The sequence below is a fragment of the Notothenia rossii genome (assembly GCF_949606895.1).
Source record: "Notothenia rossii genome assembly, chromosome: 3".
In the NCBI taxonomy this organism is placed as follows: domain Eukaryota; kingdom Metazoa; phylum Chordata; class Actinopteri; order Perciformes; family Nototheniidae; genus Notothenia; species Notothenia rossii.
In genome coordinates, this window is record NC_136901.1 from 69,646,644 (window position 1) to 69,669,564 (window position 22,921).

At 41.1% G+C, this 22,921-nt stretch overlaps 1 protein-coding gene and 1 long non-coding RNA gene across 3 annotated transcripts in view; one reads left to right on the plus strand and one right to left on the minus strand.

Annotated features, from left to right (window-relative positions):
* Positions 1-20,965, minus strand: part of afap1l1a (actin filament associated protein 1-like 1a) — a 28,017-nt gene extending 7,052 nt beyond the window's left edge. The window contains exons 1-10 of one of the 2 annotated variants that reach the window (XM_079671544.1): positions 20,806-20,965; positions 3,268-3,393; positions 3,079-3,162; positions 2,893-2,972; positions 2,368-2,503; positions 2,122-2,217; positions 1,814-2,028; positions 937-1,116; positions 702-785; positions 178-253 (exon numbers count right to left, since the gene is read on the minus strand). In XM_079671544.1, coding sequence (XP_079527670.1) covers positions 178-253; positions 702-785; positions 937-1,116; positions 1,814-2,028; positions 2,122-2,217; positions 2,368-2,503; positions 2,893-2,972; positions 3,079-3,162; positions 3,268-3,393; positions 20,806-20,848 — 1,120 coding nt within the window. In that variant the 5' untranslated portion in view covers positions 20,849-20,965. Of the gene's footprint in view, positions 1-177; positions 254-701; positions 786-936; positions 1,117-1,813; positions 2,029-2,121; positions 2,218-2,367; positions 2,504-2,892; positions 2,973-3,078; positions 3,163-3,267; positions 3,394-8,621; positions 8,815-20,805 lie in introns of those variants that run through there. The other variant, XM_079671545.1, reaches the window with a different exon arrangement.
* Positions 20,966-21,003: 38 nt separating this feature from the next.
* Positions 21,004-22,357, plus strand: LOC307033183. The gene is made up of 2 exons (XR_013806408.1): positions 21,004-22,039; positions 22,258-22,357. It is a non-coding gene; the product is annotated as an uncharacterized lncRNA (long non-coding RNA).
* The last annotated feature ends 564 nt before the right edge of the window (positions 22,358-22,921 follow it).

The following is a 22,921-nucleotide window of genomic DNA, read 5'->3' on the forward strand; positions in this document are numbered from 1 at the left end:
TTCAAGATATACAGATAAGATGTGGCAACATACATTTCACTAGACTATGGACTATTGATAATAAGTGATGTGAAAACAATAGAGCAAAGAAGCAGTTGTAAACCTACTGAGTGGACTTTGAGTCAACATGTTTCTGTGTGCTGTATTGATTTGAGGCTGTGTGTGTCTCTGTCTCACCATTCTCTCTGCAGTGCTCTCCAGTCGACACACCCACACTGTCTGAGTCTGAGGTGTTCCTCTCTGCAGAAAGCCTCTGAGGAAGAAGCATACCAACACTGGTTTAGACTTACAAAAGCAGTCCTTCACAGGATCAGTCTGCCTGCCATTCCATGTATTATTTCATTATCTTACATAATTACATATTAAGAATCATCCTTTTTCTTTTTCTCTTTGCATTCTATGCTTTCTTTCATAAAAGAGATTTTTGCGGTGTGTGTTCTGACAGGTAAAGAGGATGTGCCTGATCCAACACCCCTGTCATTGCTGCCTTAACACCCAATTAAGCTACATATCCGCTCCGTGTTCTGCGGGCCAAATACAGGTTTCACTGTGCACTGCGTTGAGCCAAACAATTATTTAAGAAAATTGACGGTGACAACACAATTGCTGCTTGCCAGCAACTTTTCCTCACCTCAGCTGTAAAGACAAATGATGTCTTGGAAATAACCAACAGACACAAACATCCTCTCTTATGCACTTACCTTGTCAAGTTCAGTTTTTCTTGGAATGATGGGGGACGCAGATTCGTCCGGCCCAACGCACTGACCGCTCACCTCTCTAACAACCTGCGGGGAGATATTTCACACGTGTCACTCTCGACTCTCTGAGGTTTGTTTTTCCACATCGTCAAACCCACTTCCAGTGAGTGTTCGACATGATTGATGGCCGTATTGGTGTGTATTACATGCAGGACTGTAATTTCAAAGTGTAGCTCACCCTAAGCCATCTGTGAGCCTGCTCCTTGCTTTGTACGGCCAGCACCAGTGCATCTCCATTGGGCAGAGTGAAGCGGAGTTCATGGTGCTTCCTCTTGCTGTCTTTGGGTGCGTAGACCACAGTGCACTGGGGCAGCAGCATGTCCACACAGGGGGATGTGTCCTTAGAGCTCTTATAGCACTGCACAAAGGCGCACACATAATAAAGTTGTAGAAGTTGAAGAAGAGGTTGTTTATGGTTTCCTAAATGCATGCTGAAGAATAAGGCCCTGAAACACTAAGCCAAGGTCAACAAACACGTTGCGTAAGAGTCAACTGTTGCACTCGCGATGCCTTTGTTTTCGCCAAAAAAATAGCACTTGAAGACACAACAAAGACAACAGCCATCAATCACATACGTTCGTGTCTGCATGATCATCATTCTAAAATGGAAATCCCAAAACATCCAGCAGTATATTTATATACAAGCTGTTATTATGTTACAAACATTTAAACAAAGCAGCATTTCACACCCATTTTCACTCTGGTGATATTGTTTCAAAAAGAGCTGTGTATCAGGATGATTTGATAAGATGAAGATGAAAGTCTATGTATTCCCTCTTGATTTGAGTGTTTTGTTATTTATCCTCGCATCCGTTTCTCTTAATGTGCACTGATCAGCCTGAGCTGAACAGCCAATAAGAGTCATCCCCTTCCGCTGTCAATTCAGCAAGTAATAAAGGCATTGGAGTATGTTGGGATCTGCATAAAAAAATGCTAAAAGTGCAGGAAACACCACAAAAACATGGCGGACAGACGTACATCGATGTCTCCAGCTTGACAGACGGACGATAATCAGCTTGGTGTCAGGGCTTTTACTTAGTTTAACAACTTCTCACCTGTAGTCTGTTATCACGTATGACAGTGAGCTGTTTGGCCCACTGGCCGAAGCGTTTCTTGCGCAGCAGGAAGGCACAGATGCGACAGTCCCGGGCGGGGGGCATGGAGCTCTCCTCCGAGGGCCACTGATGAGTGAGTCTGACGCTGGGGCTCCTCTCCTCCTCATCCTCCTCGTAGGACTCGTAGGAACTGCTCAGAGCATCAGAGTCATTGTCTGATGGGGAAATTACAGAGAAGGAAAAGTGTTTTATTTGTTGAAAAAGACAGTTTTTTTGGTGTTATATTGTTCACTTTCTTTTCAACTTACATGAGTTTTTGCGGTGTGTGTTGATGCACGTAGTGGGGTAGTTGCTTTCGGCGTCTTCATAACCATCTTCGATAGAGTTGGGAGGGCTAGGCCTGACTGTAAAGGGAAGGAAAAAAATCACTAATTACTCCTTAAGTTCCGTGATGTATTTGAATACAACTTGTACTTTGTAATTACTGTCTAAAGGGTTTTAACAGCAACATGACACTAAGAGCACTGAGTGCAACAGAGCGGGAAGATGCTGACCTCGTGTGATGATGTACTCGGGCAACGTGCCAGGACTGAGGGGCACGGCCTCCTCGTAATACTCCTCGGGGGGAGGCGTCGTGGGCAGAGGGGGAGGGGAGTCAGCGGAGTGCGGGGCAGGGGAGTCTGCACAGTCCTACGAAACGAAACACACAAACACAACTCTCAAATTTCACTCATAACCAAGAAAGAATTTTTATTTCACAGCCTCAGAACTACATCGTCAAAGCGATACAAAGAAAAACCCTTTAAATGATATCCATAAATTAGACACATGGGCTCTGGGCGGGTCCCTACATCTTAACTCCTTCAACAGCTTGCAGAGTGATGAACATGTGTGCATGAGAAAGCCCCACAACATGGAATACAATCTCTGTTTTTCTTCGCTTTTCCTCCACAAGTCATCTAGAGGTGTAATGGTCATCTGCAATGTTGAATTTGGATGGTGAGTGCTGAAACGACGCGTCCCACACATGTAATGTAGATTTCTGGGAAAGGATCAGTCACTATATATTTGCCACTTACCTGTTTTAAAGTGTCAGCTTGTGTGTTGTTGTCTTCTTTCAGATCGTCTGTCACATCCTTTAGGTCCCCAAGCTGGCAGTCTGCAAGACACAATAATGTATATTTAAACTGACACTTATATATAAAGAGAACATGATGTCTGCAGAGTATTTATATGGAGCACATTTTACAGCAACAAAGACTCACCAAAGGTCTCAAAGAGGGACTCTACGAAGCTGGTGCCGTTTCTGAACACAGCTGAATTCATGTAGATGTAGTCTGTTCCTGAAACTGGAGGCAAGGACAGAGACGCTTTAAAATGACGAGTGTAGTGCGTGTTTGTATGTGTAGAGTTTAAATGAAACAAACTAGGACTTTTATCCTCCTCTTACTGACCCGATGGCTGTATTTGCTTCAGGAGGTTCCACACGGAGGTCTTTTTCTCCTGCGTGGTTGAGCTGAGGTTCTCCTGGTCCAGCATCTTAAGCAGGACGCCCAGCTCACTCACCAACACCTCCATCGCTGCACAGACGGGACGGGACGGGGGCGCAAAGGTCAGGGGGGTGCAGGTTCAGTTTATCAGCAAAGAGGGCAAAGGTCAGGTCTAAACAAACCAAAGGGCTGTATGTCAGACAGCCTCTTTCTGCTTTGCTTTCCGTGTCTTTCTTTCTTTTTCTAACACTTTACTTCACAGTTTGTCAATGTCAATCTCACGCAGCCTCCTCCTCTCCTCTCTCTGATACTAGCCAGACTCAACAACCACATAAAGATGGTGTGACAGGAAACAGATTTGCTAATTGCTCATTAACCTCAAGAAAAAGTGTAAGTGAAGCTACCAAAAATCACACCTCTTTGCATAGAACACAAAAAAGGAACTATAGCTGCAACAATTAGCACATTGTAACTACTTCATAATTCATTAATCGTTTAATCTTCATGAAAAATGGCAGAAATGCTTTTTCAGCTTCTCAAATAATGGATGTTTATCGCATTACTCCCGGAATATCTTAAGAGTTTCAGACTGACAAAACAAAACATTTAAAGATATCACATAAGACTTTGAGAAAACCAGCATGGACATGATTTCTGAATTAATCTGGAAAATAATCAGCAGATTAATCGCTAATACAAATATTTAATTAGTTGTCGCCCTGCAGAGAACAGTCTTTCAAGAACAACAAGAAAAAAAACAGTGTTCTTTCTGCAGCGGCTCTGAAATGTTGCTGGCTCAGACTGATGGGCACCAATCCAAAATGTCAATCAACTGTCGATCTCACTGCAAAGAAGGTTAACTGTTCTTCAAGAAACTGTAAAGATGTTAAAGGGTTCTGACAGGAACAACTGAATTCCCACTTTACAGAACCCAGAGCGAGCCAAATGTAGCAGCAAGGCGAGCACCTGATCCTTATCTCACAGTGGAGAGATTTTAAAGTCTGGCTCACACGGCAGACCTCCTGCAACACTCGGCTTTCCATGTCGTGCAACACATTGAGGACCCGGCTTATAGGAACATGATCCACACATCATGTTGATCTGGTCCACTCCCTGTTTTCAGAGCAGAACTTAAATAAACAGTGTCCTTCACCCAGCTGCTGGACATCCTGAGAACAGTTCTGCAACCTGCCTCTGTTTTTGGATTCCACTTTTATCAGATTTTCCTCCAGACACAAGCAAAGCCTCTCGACTCTGTCTGCTCATTTCATAGCTGCATTGTATTCTACACTCTGTATTGTTAAAACATGCTGTTCTAATACCCATTTATCTACCTCTATAATCCTGAAAATCCCCAGAAAAACCCTGACAACCGGCTGAGTCACTGCTGGCACACTTGTCTGCCTCACCCCCCTCTCTCCCTCCATCTCTTACTCTCAGCCCCCCTCTCCCGTGCAAACATTTTCACAGTCCAGCTACATTAAACCTTCTGAACCGTGCATTTTTCTGGGGTCAGCCGCGGGACAACCGCTGAGCCAGAAAAGTCTTTATTCGGGGGGCGATCATATGGCAACAGGTAAACAAACACACCTACACAACCCGTGTTGCCACAATACTCAAAATACTTCAATACAACACCGAGACCAGTGTCAATCTACGACTCCATGTTCTACACCAAACTTTTCCATACCATTTAAAATTAAAGATGAATATAACAAAATGTATTGTACAGCACATTTTCCTATTTTAGCTAGTTGGGAAAAACACCAGGAATGACAGTAGTTCATTTCATTTCAAACCTTTATTTATCCAGGTGTATCCCATTGAGATCATTGATCTCTTTTTCAAGGGAGACCTGCTCAAGTAGGTTCCACATGAAACATAAAAACATAAACAGAACAACAAAAGAACATCTTACAGCATCTTAGTAACCATGTACCATAAACCGATAATTTTAACATTAAAACCTTATTATTTTTGAGGTGGTAGACATTCAAAATCCACTGAGATTGTCAGACATGCAAAAGGAAATAAAGTGGAAGAAAGAAAAATGAGCAATCATGTATTGCCAATGTAACATTATGAGAAATGAGACTTGAAACCCTTTCCAATATCAAGGTATGTATTCAAAATGACATAGAAACACACAGAAAACATTGAGTGAACTTAAATGAGATAAAACAAATCTATCCATCTTATGTGTTTTCAATGTTTCAGTATATCGATTTATCCAGAATCGACATGTTATGAAAAACATGCACACCTCAATCAATCAATCAATCAATCAATCAATGTTTATTTATATAGCCCAATATCACAAATGTTACATTTGTTTCAGTGGACTTCCCAGTTTGTATAGAATATCAGTATGACAATACGACACCCTCTGTCCTTAGACCCTCACATCGTACAAGGAAAAACTTCCAAAGAAAAACCCCACAGTTTAAAGGGGAACATGGGAGAAACCTCAGGGAGAGCAAGAGAGGTGGGATCCCTCTCCCAGGATGGACAGACGTGCAATAGATGCCGTGTGTAAATTGAAAAGATAATACATTTACAACATAGGTAGACCACATTTTTGGAAATGCATGTGTCTATAATAAGAAGATGAGCCCAGGTGGATAGCAACAATCCTGTGGGAGCCATCCGAGAAGTAGCGCAGGATTGCTTGTATGTTGTGGATTTAGTGGGACGTGTTTGAAGCAAACTTTGGTGCACCTGTCAACAATCCGCCTGTTGTGTGCTTGTGTTTGAGGAGCATATATGACTTTAGGCAGAAAGTTGGACTCTTAGATATTTCACTCTGACAGCACAATCTTGTATGTAATCACCACTGACAAGAAAAAAGCCTTGATAATCTGGGAGATGAATGTGGTATTTGTTCTACATTTCAGACTGCTCCCACTCCTTAAAGACAGACATACTTTCCTGAGGTGGGTCTTCCTATGGGCTTCCCACTGCTCTGCCAAGGCTACAGTAGGTGTGCGCTGGCCTGCGTCTGTTCAACCACTTCTTTACGACTGCGGTTTCCTTCTATTGTAATAAAAGCCCGCTCGCACTCTGAGAAGAGGGCATGAGGAATTAATCTGTGCCGGGACCTGGAATGTCTGCTCATTAAGATCCGATTCACCCGAGGGAAATAAGGACGTGGGGGTCAGGGGAGAGAGAGGAAACTCATGTGAGGGGGATGTTTTGGCCTGCTGAGCGCTGCCTCTCTGCCAGAGGTCCCAGCTGTTTATATTCTGGCTGTAGCGCACCACCGGACTTCCCCTAACCGAGCAGAAAGCAGAACTGTATCCCTAGCGTGACTCATTCACAGCAGAGAGGCTGACATTCACACCAGTCAGCATTAAATCGAATACAACTAAGAAATCAAGGCGTAGCTTTCGAGGATTTGGTGTCAACGGGGTGATAAAGCTTTTTCACAATTACACTTGGATCGGCGTTCTAAAAAGCGCGTTATCTGATTCGACGATGACAGTGTTATTGTGCGAGTTAATACGTCATTTTTGGCACGTGAAGCCCTTAAAACCACCCTTAAATCTCCAGCTATGACTTTATAAGCAACACCACACTACTCACAAACTTTGAAAACAGCACATGATCTTTTAAATCTCTGCTGCAATTTTGTGTGCGTTTGTGTGCGGGCGATGTTGGTCTTTGATGTCTTTAAAAGCCAGATAAAACAGATTGTGAGCCTGTGAACACCTGAGGGAAACTACACATGAGCATAAGATTATAAAGCTGCATGAAAACAGGTTGGATGTGCTTTGAGGCAGACCCGGGGGGAAATTACAACATTTGCAGCTACAAGAAGGAAAACCAGGGCTGTACTGAACATTTTGAAGCTTTAAGCTTTACTGTATTTATATATTGATATTTCAATTCTAAATCAAAATTGAATTGAATGAATCAATAAAAATAGTTTTGAATTACAAAAAAAATACTTTTATTTTGTGCTTCAACTGTGACATGTCTCCATGCTATAATGTTCAAAAAGCTCTTTATTTGTATCATACTGCCTGTTCTGCAGCACCTCTTTTCACCCTCTGTCTGAAACCAGAGCCCAGTCTGCTCTGATTGATAAGCTGGCCGGCTCTGTTGTGATTGGTCAACCGCTTAGAGATGACCCGCCCTTTAGCCTTTCACGTTCAATGTGTTCAAGCGTGAGTGTTACATAGTGTTGTCACTATGTTATGGAAGTAAACAAAGGAGTCTAATGGAGGCGTTTCAGGCGGGGGGGGGGGGGGGGGGAGGGTGGGGGGGGGGGGGGGGGGAGTGTGTGAGAGAGAAACTCCCTCTCCAGGATTTTTGCTTTTGCAGATGATTTAGATGAACAAAATCCTATACAACACAACACACTACAGGAAAGGGATTTCTTAAGGGGATGACATCATAAATAATAACGACAGACAAAGTTAATTTGAAAACCTCAACAGAATCTTGGGAAATAAAAACATTGAAATACGGTCGAAGGACAACCCAAATCAAGAGTCTACATCCAGATAACCTTTCAGTGCATCAGAGAAGACACCAATAGAGCTCAAAGACGGGTGCAGCCGGTGCACCATGCAGGAATGTGTAGCCATTCAGAGCTCAAACATTTACCTCCTCTCACTCGTATGACAATTGCTGTTAAACACTGGACACATTCCTCACCTTGTTAATAGTGCAAGACTCTGCAAAGTGTGTTTGTGCGCATCAATAGAGAGAAGTTGTTAAACAGTGCGGACTCAGACCTTTTAAAAGAGGCTTGCGTTAGCGGAACGTCTGTACAACCTGATGGAGTTGGGGAGAGGGGGGGGGGGGTGAGTAATGTCAGAGAGCACCTGTGCCAACATGTCCAACAAACCTTGATATGAAGATTAATGTGACCTGAATCGGGTGTGCAGGGTTTTTCCGCCTCCTCCTTTTCATTCTAAAAGTTTTCTTCATGGTGGGTTTACTTGTGTTGCCACACATCACACACAGAGGAACAGCTCCCCAGTATGAGGAAAGTGACACAATTTCACAATACTGTTGCAGGCAGACATTCCAAGCTAATCAAATACGGATTTGCATCCCACAGAGACTCTCTGGTGACTTTAAAAATTACAGTGTTTCAATATTTGACTCAAGTTGCTGCTTTCTCAACAATTACATCTTTGTTATCGTTTCAGCAAGCTTGCAAAAAAGTAACCATCACCCGATTCCTGTTTACAACACCTCCCCAGCCTGTGTGTCTTTCCATTGTTCTGAATGTATTAACAAATCCTTCTTAAGCTTCAGATACCTGCTGCGTTAATATCTTGACAATCTGCAAAGGCTTCCACACTTACCCTCAACAGAAGCAGTGGATGAGAGTCCCACCATTTTCCAAGGTTAGTTAGGAGAAAGCAGTTCATTCAGACCCAAGCGGATACTTTAGGAGATATTCCAAAATCAAAGCCTCCCTGTGTGCTGCGTCCTGTGAAGTCCTTGCAGCGGAGGTGAGCTGCAGTCTGCCTGCTGCTGAATTCACACTCACCTCTCCCTCCCTTCCTCTGTTATCTCCCTATACTTCCCCTCCCACTCTGTCTCCCCTCCTCTCTTCCTTTTTGGGGGGTAGGGTTTGTGGTTGTGGAGGTGCTCTCTCTCTGTGTGTGTGTGTGTGTGTGTGTGTGTGTGTGTGTGTGTGTGTGTGTGTGTGTGTGTGTGTGTGTGTGTGTGTGTGTGTGTGTGTGTGTGTGTGTGTGTGTGTGTGTGTGTGTGTGTGTAAGCCCCTCTGCTGTAATCCTAGGGATCGTATAGCACCTGGGAAAGGCTATAGCTGTGTAAACACACACATGTCGACTAATAGCTAACTCACATTCTTTATTCTTTCAGAGTCTAACCTTTAACTAGTGACACATAAAAGAGGATGCCAGCTAACCCACTGACACACCACATACAGTAAGGCATTGTAGTACCACATAACTACTTTCTGATACCAGTAACATTTTCCCAGTGAGGGTGTTTTGAGAATATAAAGGGTTTGGGGTAAAGGCTTTGGAGTGGAGGTAGAGGCATGTTGAGACCTTTCAGAGTTACACGTGGATGACTTGTTGCCTTGAGGCAGACTCATGAGGCCCAACACGATGTGACATGCTACCTTTCAATCACAAGGGTACAACGCTGCACAAACAAACCCACAGGCACTCACTGACAGTACACAAGCTCAGCAATAAATCAACTAACACACACAAACACTGACACAACACAGCACTGTTTCTCATAAGTGTAGGCTTTTAGTGTATCAGTTGCAGGATGAAATCAGTGTCAGGTGGCTGCACAATACTACACAATAATAACTGTGAGCTATATGAGAAATGCAAAATATAAGATCACCTGTTTGTGTCCTGGTGTGTTAGAGCCACAATGAACTCAACGTTTTTATTTAGATTCATAATTTGACAAATGAATCAATGATGGAAAATGATTTATATTGCCATGGTGAATATCTTTTGATAAAATGGTTGTTTATTTGAAATCGCAAATATGATCTGTTTTCTTATACCTTCCGGTGTTTATTTAAGTGAGGCAATTTAGGACAGCCGCTTTGTATGAGACCTGATGAGACGGGGGGCGGAACAGTTTTTCGACCGCAAATTCTAAACAGTAATTAGTGTTGCAAATTCGACTGCAAAGTATAATTGATATAAGAAAGTATATCGCCGAAATATTGATTTAGATATTATTTTGAGACAATTTAAGCCAATAATTCTTTGTTAATAAATAAAAAAATGTTGCTTTGGATTGCGTGTCGTCAACCCCGCTCTATAGTGGCAAAAGGAAACCTTGGATGCCACTACAAAGCTATATGAGAAATGCAAAATATAAGATGTCCTGTTTGTGTCCTGGAGTGACCATTTAACCCTTTTTGATATGAACTATTGAATGCACTTTAGTTAGTAATACATTGTGAAATTAGAACATTTTCCTGCAGAGAGCTACAAAAATTAAATTTAAGATTTCATATCTGTATGGAAAATAGGAAGATGTTGGTAGAAAGAAGAAGATGGTAACAAAATCCACGGTGATATTTTTATTTAATCAAAAGTGGAAAAACAGAGGCCTTTTTTTCTCTCCAATAAAAAACTAATGAAAGAAAGCGATACAATGTGTTTTGATGCTAGTCTTAAAGGGGACCTATCATGCAAAATACACTTTTTTAATGTCTTTTATGCATAAATATATATAAAAACTCACGCAGCGTCAGAAAATAAAACCCTCTCTCTTATCCTCCGTACCCAAATCTCTAAAAACGGCGGTACAACGGAGCTGATCCAGATTTCCGTCCGATATGACGTAATATCGGAAATGTGGACCCACGGCACTATCAGAACGTTGCTATTAGAAACAATGCCCTACTGTTTTGGGCATAAAATGGCTGTGTATACATTAGCATCGCTAACACTCAGAGCCAACCTGTACTGGAGAGCATGTGTGTGAAGAAGCAGGAAATAAAAAGGAACTCACCTTGTGGTATAACCGGCAAGAGAGAAAGCCTTTGAGCTCCATACTGTTTCAGAAATAATCCTTGATAATCCAAGATATGGCGTTTCATCATGGCAGTATTTAGTTTAGACAGTAGCTGCCGGGTCCCGCATGAGCTCAGCCCCCTCCTTTTTTTTCAATCAATTCTTTCTTTTTTTTTCAAGCTTTATACCCCAAATCAGCACTTTTGAAACAGGAAGTGAAATAGAGGGATATGAGACATGGCTAGAATGGGTGATCTGTTCGGTATTTTCAGCAAAACACTTCATAGACATGTTTTTTATATATTTTTATATATCTGAGACCTACAGTATGCTATTGCCTAAAAATAGCATGATAGGTGATCTTTAATGTTCAAATAACGGTCACTGCTGCTTAAGCAAACACAAACAGCAGCATCAGTCTTACTGTACAAAAACGATTAGTAATTACCCTTAGTAATACCAAACAATACCTTTTTTGATCAATTTATAAATGTAAAACTACTGTATATAAAAAAAGGTTTTGCTACTAAACTTGTTTTATTTATTTGACAAGAAAGGCTAACATTCTCAAATGCTAAATGTTGTTAGCACGTAAGCAAAACACTTCAAATAGTATAACTTGCAAACTTATGATTCAAATCGGATTTTAAAAATGCTTTTTAAAAAAGGCATTCATTTTTAACATTTGGTACTTCAAAATAATGATAATTAGGGCATCATATACATTTTTGTCAGCGGCAAAAATAATTGAGGATAGACGCCCAAGGGGCCCAACTAAACCTTCAAAAATGTCAAGAGAAGACAGTTTAAGTTGATCTTGGTGAAAAACAATGCCGAAATACCACTAGCAATTAAATAGTAGACAAACAAGTCAGACTTGCGCATATAAAAAGGATTCAAAATAAAAAATTCCAAGGATGTCGGTGTAGAAAAATGTATGATTAATTGCTTGATAATGTAGGCAGGAAGTTCTCCTTCCATCTAATTACACACACACACACACACACACACACACACACACACACACACACACACACACACACACACACACACACACACACACACACACACACACACACACACACACACACACACACACACACACACACACACACACACACACACACACACACACACACACACACACACACACACACACACACACACACACACACACACACACACACACACACACACACACACACACACACACACACACACACACACACACACACACACACACACACACACACACACACACACACACACACAGGCCAGATACCCTGAGGCATTTCTAGTCTTTCCCAACTTTTCCGATATCCTCTCTAACTGTGACAAATGCCACAGACACACCCTGCTAGACTTGGTTGTGGCCTGACAAACCACTCCTCACTATGACTAAATGTGACCTCTGACCTTCCCAGTAAAGATGTGAACTCACACAGGACCATGGATGCCAGAGTAGGGATGGGAAGCACGCCATGTTGTAAAAATACATCACTTTTCTTCACATTGGGTACAATTACCCCCAGATGTTTAAGTAAAACTAACGTGTTCAGGACTGGCGATTACAGACTAACAGACTGTTAAAAAATTGATTAAAAGGTCCCCTATTAACCTGTTTTTCATCAACATATTATAGGTCTCAGATATATGCAAAACATGTCTCTGAAGTGTTTGGCTGAAATACCAAACAGATCATTGCAGCATCTCGTAATTCCCTCTGCTTCAGCCCTGTTTACAAAGTGCTGATTCTCTGTCTTTTACTTTAGATGAAAATAAGGAGCCCCTCTGAGAGATATTTGGTTAGAAAGAACACAATGGTGCTCTAGGAGGAGATTCAGGTGATAAGGTGGGGGGGGGGGGGTCATTAGCCGATCACCTTGGTTGGTGATTGGCTAATGGTTACACAAGACAAAACATCGTTATGACATCATAAATTGGCCAAAATCTGATCAGCTCATTTTCAGATCATTTTCATAAATGGATCAGGACAAAAAGTCAGCTAATCTTTTTCCATGACACTTTAAGAATCTCTTTACACAGAGGGGACACATGTCTATGTATAGAAGACGTGAAAAAGTGGATTTTGCATAATAGGTGACCTTTAAGGTTAGAGTTAGGTTTATTATGTCCACAATAAAAAACATAGTTATAACTAAAAGTGGCTGAGATAATCTCAAACGACCATCTGCAACTCCACAAGAGATCAGTATCTAATGAAAACTGCTGTGCTTTTCTTGGAAGTCCCCCTTCCTTATTGTCTTTGGACATGTTGAATATACAGCAGTTTCCCAACCTGATCGGACATGAAAGAGCGCTGCAGGTTGAAGGCTTTGAGGTGTCCACACACACAAAGTGTGGTTGTCTCACGTTGTGTCATCAATGAGGCCGGCTGAACAATATGCCCCAGTGACTTTTGAAAGGAAATGAAAAACATTGTCTTTGTATGTGGAAAAGCACAATCTTATCTCATGTTAAGTGAGTCACAAGAGAGGGTTTTCAGTAAGGAGTCAGCTGGGTAAATGTTATCTTCATGCCGTGTGAAGTTTATCTAAATACCACCATCCAACTCGGTCATCAAAGCTGGGTCAAAGAAAAAGGCTGAATCATAACATTTAGAAGACAGATGAAAAAATGTATGCCACATACAGTATGAAGATCTAAAAAACATCCACTTTATCACCCCTCTTTGCCCTGTGTACATCAGCAGGCTGTGTGTAGCCAACACATACCAACACAGGTGAGGTAAACCAGATAACCAGATGTGCTGGAGGTCTTTAATTACAGTAAGAGCGGTGCCAACAATGCCATCTCTCACCAGCCTGTGCCCTATCATGATGAGATCTCCTCCCACTCTACTCCTCAGATTCCACACATTTTCCAGGTCTGATGCTTCTGCTCTGCCAAAGCGCTAAACATGCCTGGACATTCACAAACTGATATCCCCGGAGACCACGATAGGTAAACAAAGACTGTATTGGATGATGGGCAGATGAGTAAGATGAATGCAACTGTGACCTAACTGTCTTCTTACTAATGTTTGGCCAGTATAGTCATCATTTAAGGATTTGAGGTGGATAAACACAGCAGGATTCAAATGCAATTTTGACTCAGATTTCTTGCGTGTGATTCATTCTTTTGTGTTTGATTAATTCACAAGTCAAAACATTTCCTTGAACAAACATCAATTGTATGCGTCAAAAAGCGTTCGTTGCTGGCGACGCATTACTTCAGATTATCAGACTAAAGCATCATATTAAAATGTAAATCATAAAAGCAGCTTTTAAAGATCATGCTTACTAACTCTCTTAGCCAACTACTGAGGAACCTTGGAGATGGATTTGATTTTACTCTGCCTTCTACCAACAAAGCACTTTTCCTGTCCCACATTAGTAAATGGGCTGACCATCTTTATGGGGATGCCCCAAATGCCCCCTATAGAGATGGGCTTCCTGCCTCTACTGATGACATCACCTATCACCTCCGGCCTTCTGTTTCCTCTTCCTGTCAGCTGACGCACTCCCAATTTTACTGTACAGTCTCTAGTGACCCCTTTCTCAATGCAGTGTCTAGATCTTTGGCTAGATATAGTTAGAACATGCCTGCTTCTACAACCATATTTCAGGAGATGACAATATAATGGAGCTTTTGAATGTGCTATATTTAAAAACCTTTATTTAGCTGCTGCAGGTAGTCTCAATTAGAGCGTGAAGTGCTTTCTCATGGCGTTGATATGGTCATTTATTATGTGGACGGACATTTTCGACACACATACAATGGTAAACATACAAACTGAATGCACAATGCAAAACAATCTGAGGTTTAGCAGCAGGTGAGGGGAGCATGTGGAAAAGCTTATTTGTTTGAGGAGCCGTAAAGTTATACAAATTAAGGGGAAAGGGGAAAAAACATGTTTTCCCCACTGTTTTTATTGTACACGGCCGAGGAGGTGCTTCAGGTTATCATTAAATACAGAAAGAATCACATCCTTCACTCCACAAGTGAACACACAAATACAATAAATACACTGTCGATGGAAACAGTCCAGGAAAATACACGCTTTAAATCCATGTGTTACATATGGGAAGATTCTACCCTAGTTTTTTTTACTTCAGGAATAATTCCCTGGTACATTGAACAACATTGTGATTGCTTACTTGAAAACACAGTTTTATAATCTTAAATTAGGCAAAGCCTTAAGAGTTGGCAGCACACATTCCACAGCACAATTACTTCCCAGCCTTGCACCTTAGATTACATCTGCCTAGAGTAAAGCAGTTTAGGTTAAATCCCCCGACTTGCAAATACTCGTAGATATAATTTAACTGGGGTCTTTTTCTAGCTGTGTTTCACTCCTTCTAATTAGGTCGCAATAATTAGTTTGTTGCAGCGACAGAAATCTTCTCAAAGTCATTAGGCCTCTTAAGCCACTGGGACGTCTCCATGGTGATGGAGTGGGAGAATTGTGAGTTTGTGAGCTCCCACTCACCTGTTTAAACATTAACCAGCTGTTGAAGGCCAGCAATGCAGCACAGAAGCCTTTGATGTTTTCACACACACACACACACACACACACACACACACACACACACACACACACACACACACACACACACACACACACACACACACACACACACACACACACACACACACACACACACACACACACACACACACACACACACACACACACACACACACACACACACACACACACACACACACACACACACACACACACACACACACACACACACACACACACACACACACACACAATGTTCATGCCTTGTCTTAGTGAGAATAAATCAGGGATCAAATTACATGTTTTCTGTAGCCAAATCTGACAGATGTTAGGCATCACAAACAAATAAGTACTGTGCCACAGAAATACTTCCATTGTGTATAAGGTGAAATGGAGGAAAACAACAAATATAAATATTCCACAGTGCCATGGTTTCATGTAGATCTATGGCAAATCTTGACAACATTTCAGCAAAAAGTCAGCAAAAGAACTGCAAATTAATGGTTGTTTCCATCTACTACCGTTATGCAATAAAAGGCAGATGGTTCTGCAAAATAAGCAGCAGGTCATTGCCAATGCTCCAGTGAAAAAGGAAACTAAAAACAAGACAAAATAAAATAATCCTTCATTTAGTCCTTCCTTTTAATGTATTGTTTTTCCAATGCATTATTGGAAAGGCTGATCTCCCCAGTAACTCTAGAAAGAAGAATGTTTAAACAGTGGACAGATGGGTACATGTCATATAATAGTAGCCATGGCCAGGTTGCAACAGTGCATCTGGGAATTTCTCAATATGGTCGCAGGTCAAAGATCAAAGGTCACCAACTGACCATGATGTAGAGGATGTCTGTGTGCTAAACCTCATTTTTCACGCTGCTCTCTGATTTATTCAGTTCTGAGATGGCACAGAGGTTGACTCAGCCTGCTGCTGCCAGACAAAGGCCCTACAGTGCACTGGGTATTATTCAGAGCCCTATCTTCCCCGGGTCCATGAGATCATCACCATGCTATGTCTCTCTCACAGAAAAGGACTCACACTGAGAAAGATGCTATTCTGCAAGTGGAAGCTCTGCCTTTCTGATGGTGCACAGACAAGGGTAATATACACTGAATATACATGCACGCCTGTACACAACCAGTTCAGTTGTTCACCAGAGGACAAGGACACACTCTCAGTGACTTCTTGCTGTTGTCTGGACCTAGCCATCATGGAGAGCATTACTTCCTATGTGGATGATCTGAACTGCCGTCTCCTTGTATTATGCCAAATTAAAGTTTAGTTTGTTTTTATTAGTATATCATTCTACTTTATAGACATGACATTTGTTTGTTTGTTTGTTTGTTTGTAGCCTTTATTTAACCAGGTGAAAGCCCCTTGAGATCAAAAGATCTCTTTTTCAAGGGTGACCTGCAGGACATTAGTTACAGTTTTGCAACACTTTTTGTATCATTACTAAATCACTAATGAATGGCCACTGCTAATGTAGTTGCTAAAGGTTAAATGTAGCATGAACTAGGCCTTTTTTTCATTTTAACATTGTACTAAATGATACAACAACAAATAGCACACTGTAAATGCTTTTCCAGCATGTTTTCTGAGAGAACGTCAGAACCATATTTTGTCTGCACTTTCTCTACCCTGCTCTGTTTAACTGCATGTGTACCTCATGCTAAATATTACAATTCTATACTTGCATATTAACATCAATCATATTTTAGTGCTATATTATGGCTGATGACAAACTACAGATAGTAAACCTTAGTGAGGACAGGTATGGCAAGTCTTCTATCCAAGACTCTTTTATATTCTGCCAAGTCAGTCAAATAAATCTGAAATTGCCCTGGGAGTATAGGGCTTGTACCTTTATGCATGCAAAGCCCAGGCAGAGTCACTTTTCAACCTCTGCAAAGTGTCATGCAACGGCTGTAATGTTGTGCCATGAATTGCCATGGAAACCCCCCCAATATAAACAGCTGTGCAATGAATGACTCTTGCCTATTGGCACATGCACAATATGTGTTCACTTACACACAATAACCTTAACATGTATCTCAGACATGAATCATAGTCATCTTCTCATCTCACGAGGGTTAAAAAGGGGAATTCCACTTCTTATAGGGCTGGTCCAAAATCATCCATGATTTACAGCTCATGCATGATGGGGCATATATATGTAATATAATGTATATATGAGCGTCAGCAAGTCTGCACATTGATACGATGTCTCCAAAACTCTTGATAAAGTCTGGTAGAGCAAACAAAACAAAGGAACTTGTGAACCTTTCATATACAATTAAAATATAGGATGGGGATTTTCTTTCCTTATATCTCCTTATTATTCTAGCTGGTCATTTAGTTAGAATAATAAGGTATTTGGTACCAAGCACGGCTGAGAGAATAGACAGGATGTCTTCATTGGAAACTTTACAACAGATTATTTAACAGTTGCATCTAAAGAAGTGATTTCCCAAACAATATATATAGGACTAAAAGTAGCAGTGACACTAAACTGAACCAAAAGACAAACTGTGAGTATCCGTGGCCCCATTGGACTACATTCAAAAGCAGCTTTCAATTGAGGATTTGACAGCGTTATATTTTAGTTAAATGAGCTAAAGCTACAACAGTTAAGTCCTTGATTGTGAAATAATGGAGCATTTCGTCAAAATTGTATACATAGAGCTCTGTGTTTCTCTGTCACCTCTGTTTAGCTATGTGTAAATTCAGATAACTGAATATGAAATGAAAAGTGGTGCGTGGCATAAATGCACAATCAGTGAGGTCAGAGACAACTGGCGAGATGACGACAGCAGACTGCATTTTAATGTTGCTCTTTTGCCCCATGAACACATACCCATTTAAACCACAATTACACTCAACTGTTGACAACTTGAATCCTTGTTTATTCTCACACTTTCCCCACAAGCCTGACAAATGTATTGTTTCTCAGACCCATGGTTGATTTGTAGATGAATAACATATAAGGGGGGGAAATCCCATAGGCGTACAAACAGGTTCTCTTTTCATAGATATTCCAGTGGAATGTCGAGCCTCTCATTAAAGGAAAGACGAGCATCGAGCCGGGGTTTAATGCACATGCTACAGACTTGTGCTTACATGAGCAGAATGTTACATGTATGCATGATTGTGGAGCCTATATAGCCGATCACTGTTTTGTCCACAAGTTCTTTCATATGCTCCAAAACATCCTGACAATAGCCACAATTGATTCATCATATCTGCTGAGCTCAACACAGACAATCCCACCACTGCAATGCATCTCTATGGGGCAGCCTCTCCCCTCTCACACCCACCTGGTGCTCTGCTTCCCATCGTGGAAACAAAACTTGTATTACACTGTCGCTCCAGCTGGACTGGATAGTGCATATCAAGAAGCTGCTAACAGGCTCATACCTGCCTCTCATCAACCTGCGCAACATTGATAGCTGAACTTGTTTAACTCTACAAAGCAAGCTGTGATGGACAGAAAATAAACACGGATAACTTTTGAGACGATTAGCTAAGAAATGTCAACCTCCACTCGAATCATTGTTTAATGTTAACAATGGATCAAATTACTTATAAACGTGAATGTTTTAGCAGTGACTCTAAATGAATAAATCATGAAGTTATTATCCGACTTCCTTAAACACTTGGGAGCTATGTTTTTAACAAATGTTAGCAAATTGTTTTGATATTATGGCCATCAACTTTGCTCTTTGGTTAACTTAATTTGACTTCAAGGAGCAGAAATAAAATCTCTGAAAACCCAGTTAACGTATAAAGGTAGCATTTAGATGTTGAACATAGTGGAATATTTATCTGCTAAAGACTTACAGTCAAAAAGTGGACACTCGAACAAAAGGCCTATGATGTTGCATGTCTGCAGATGGTTTGAAAAAGTAGTTCTTCCGAAAGAATATGATTTTTGAAAGGTCTCATTTTGAGATCTGTCTGGTTGTGAATAGCATTTGTCGTGATTTTCTGACATTTGTAGACTAAATTAATTAATGGATAAAAAACATACAACAACAAAATCAAGGAGAAAGTGATTTAGCAGCAGCCTGTCAGGGAATTACAGACTGTGTAAATTGTAAGGTGCTCCCCTGGGATCACCAGCCGACACCCTATGTTTTCTCCTGCCGTGTTTACACAAACACAAAGCTCTGATTGAAAGTCAGTCAAGCTAAATTCCTGTGTTTATACAGAATGTGTGTGTTGAGAGAGATGGGAGTGACAGGAGAGGATTTCTCCCAACAAGACTTCCTTCTTTAGACTTTGCAAACACACCAAATAGACTGCTAACATCCACATATAGTGACAAGGTGATAAATGATGGCAAATGAGTATATCATGGATAATTGTATTGAATTGAAAAAAAGTTGTTAAAAGCTGCTGGAAAAAAAATTAAAGTACTTTCCCATTTCCTTTCACCTCTAGTCAGCTAGGTTAAAAAATGTCCATTAAGTTGGATGTTATAATCACTCTCACATGTTTACCTGGCAGCTGGCAACAAGTCTATGTAAAGCACTCAAGTTTCTGCAGCTTTCAAAGCAGTAACATGATACCGCAACATCAGTTGAATTGTAAAAACACATCAAACTTAAAATCACTTGAAATGTCTGAAATGCTGGGTTGGGTCACACATAGGGTAGGCCTATGTGTTTATTTTGTTACTTCTAGCCTTGTCCAATTGTATTTGTTTTCAGTTACAATGTGGAACAATGTTATACTGTGCAGGGGGGCAACTGCACCCCTCCTAGAGAAAAACACATGGTGAGGAAAAATGTTTTTGTATTTCTTGCCACTTCAACAGAAAACACAAGTTCTCCAGAGACATGTATGAAGAATTATCTGCTGGTGGTGTCCGATATCAAACAATGATTACTGCTTAATCTCAAAATATCTCACCACATCCAGATATTTGACTTGACTCAGGATGAGTGAGGTCCACTTTCTATAACAACAATCAAACTTTAGATGAGTGCTTGGTTCTCTGCCTCTCCAAGCAGCTGGAGGAGAGACCAAAGCAACATTATTTATATGTTCAATGTGCACTACCATTGTGTTTTAGATGAACAACAGGAGGGGGAATTACAGGGAAAAGGAAGTGTCTTAGACCATTGGTTCCTGGTTCTACACAAAGTGAATATAATCTGTAATATATAATGATAGCAAATTAAATTAAATGACAGCACAACCTTAGAGATATATAACTGTGTTTAAGTATGTTTTCTCCCATATGTCCCCAGTAAACCAGTTAAGTGGAAGCCTCAGTGAGGGTGGTGCAGTAGGAGGTGTGGGAGGAAGGAAACACAAGCAGTGGTTTTGAGATACGATTATCTCACAGTGTTGACAGCCACAAATGATCAATTAACACATAAAACAAACATGCACATATACATCTACCTTTGCAGACTGCAGAAACAGCGGCACAACTCCCACTAACAGTAAGTCTTGCAACAGAGTTTCAGGTTGAAAATTAAACTTACATTTGGTGCCGTTTGTTTCCATTCCGCTGCTGATGCTGTCCATGAGAGAGTTGTTGAAATATAATTCAGGCCCATGAGTGAGTGAAGGCGTGCAGAGGCTACGCTGACAGATACAGGAGATACACTACAGCTCGCTGCTCTGCTGGGTCCTAGTGCCTAGCGTCAGCTGCTGCAGGGAGCTTCAATAGAGAGGCGAAGTCACGCCCATCTACTTCCGGTCCATGGGACCCCGGAAGCGAAAAATTATACATTGAATTTAATGGAGAGAGAAAACGTATCTTTTGATCCCGTTTGAATTGTGCCACGAACTACACATATGATGTTTGTCAATCTTAAACAATCATTTCCATGTCAAAAAAGTCACATTTTGTCATAAAACTGTTGAAATATAAGACTATGAAAAATACGCGACTACAAAGACTACAAATCCCAAATCCCATTCTGGGTCGCGCATGTGATGTCACAGGCGATAATGCTCCAAGTGGTTGCGACTCGTAATTAAAGCGAAGAAGAAGATTTCATAACTGATTTATTCCCTCCAATAAATATAAGAGATTGCTCCAATACATTCACTTTTACAAGATGCCCGTGTGCTTTGTACCATGTTGTAATCACAAAAGTGATCATACCACTTGCTCGTTCTATCGCTTCCCGTCTGATGAAAGGACCAGGAGTCGCTGGATCAGACATATCAGGTAATATCATACATGTTGTGCATGGAACATAGTCAAGTTAGCTACCTAGCTAGTAGCGACGAGTAGCGAGCATGTTAGTTAGCATTACATTACTTAGCCTTGTCATTTTTAGTAGCCTTACCATGAAGTTATTATTTTATTACATGAAGTACACCAAAATGTTAAACAGTAAGAGTAGTCATCATGGTAAGTATTTCGTGAAACATTTGAAGAGTAGCCTACTGCGCCCTCCACCGGGTGCTAAGGAAGCAGTTCAGGGAGAGTCGAAGGAAGGCAGGCAGGCAGGGAGCTTTGCATGACATTCTTCTGGACATGTGTCATTGTGATGACAGTGAGGGTGAGTCAATCTGTTTGTTGGAAAGACAGTAGTTGAGTGATTACTGAGAGAAAATTATTAAAAGAGATAATTATTCAGTGTTGTTACTTTAAAGTGTTGTTACTGACCTTTTTCTCTTATTTTCTTTACCTCACCTGTAACTGCTGAGACCCTGAGGAACATGCACACTGGACTGACCTGCTCTGGCAACCTGATTTCCACTGTACGTAATAGTATTTGGTTATGGTATATTATTTATATACATCAAAGGCACAATGCACCCCCCAGAGAGACACATGTATTGAGTGATATTTTGCATAGGTCATGTGAAATCATCTTTACATACTATAAAACTGTAGGAGCGGCAACTTGTTTTGAAATTGAATTTTTAATATCCGATAATAAAGTTGATCTGTTTTCTTTATTCTTCTCTCTTCCCAGCTCCATCCATCACCGTTCTCTGTTCCTGCAGGTCCTGCTTGCTAATAAATGCTCATATCTTTTTACACAATTACAAATAAAGTCAATGTATTGTATGACATGAAGTTGTGCTTCATTCTGAGTCAATAATAAATTAATTCTGCCTTCAACTGCAAAATGATTGTGGACTGCACCGACATCCATGTAGCTGCCCCCCAGTAAGATGAACCAAGCAAAGCTGACACAAAGCTGTGCTCTTAAGTTGACATGAAGAATTTGTGAAATATTGGTAATTATTTGGAAAAAATGACTGACGATGCAGAAAACTTTTTTTATTTAGGAACAGTGGTCAGGTGAAGCATTTATCACTACATTTGTGTCACACTTAAAAGGCCAAACACACTGGCCAAACACACCTCGTTTACAACTCCCCAGTTGACAGCCATGACTCCCGTCTAAATTGTACCCTCCAAGCACCCTCTTCATGAGGGACGCGCATGGAGTGGATGAAAGTCCCGACCTCAGCACAGCACCAAAATTGCTGGCTGTCAACCTGCCCTGCCTGTGTAACTGCCACTGAGGATTTGTCTGCTGTCCTACGGTGGCTGTCTGGATGGCAGCTTGCTGGTCTCTGCTCAGTCGCATTGAGGCAAGAATTGCCTCAAGCCCATGACCCCCATGCTCC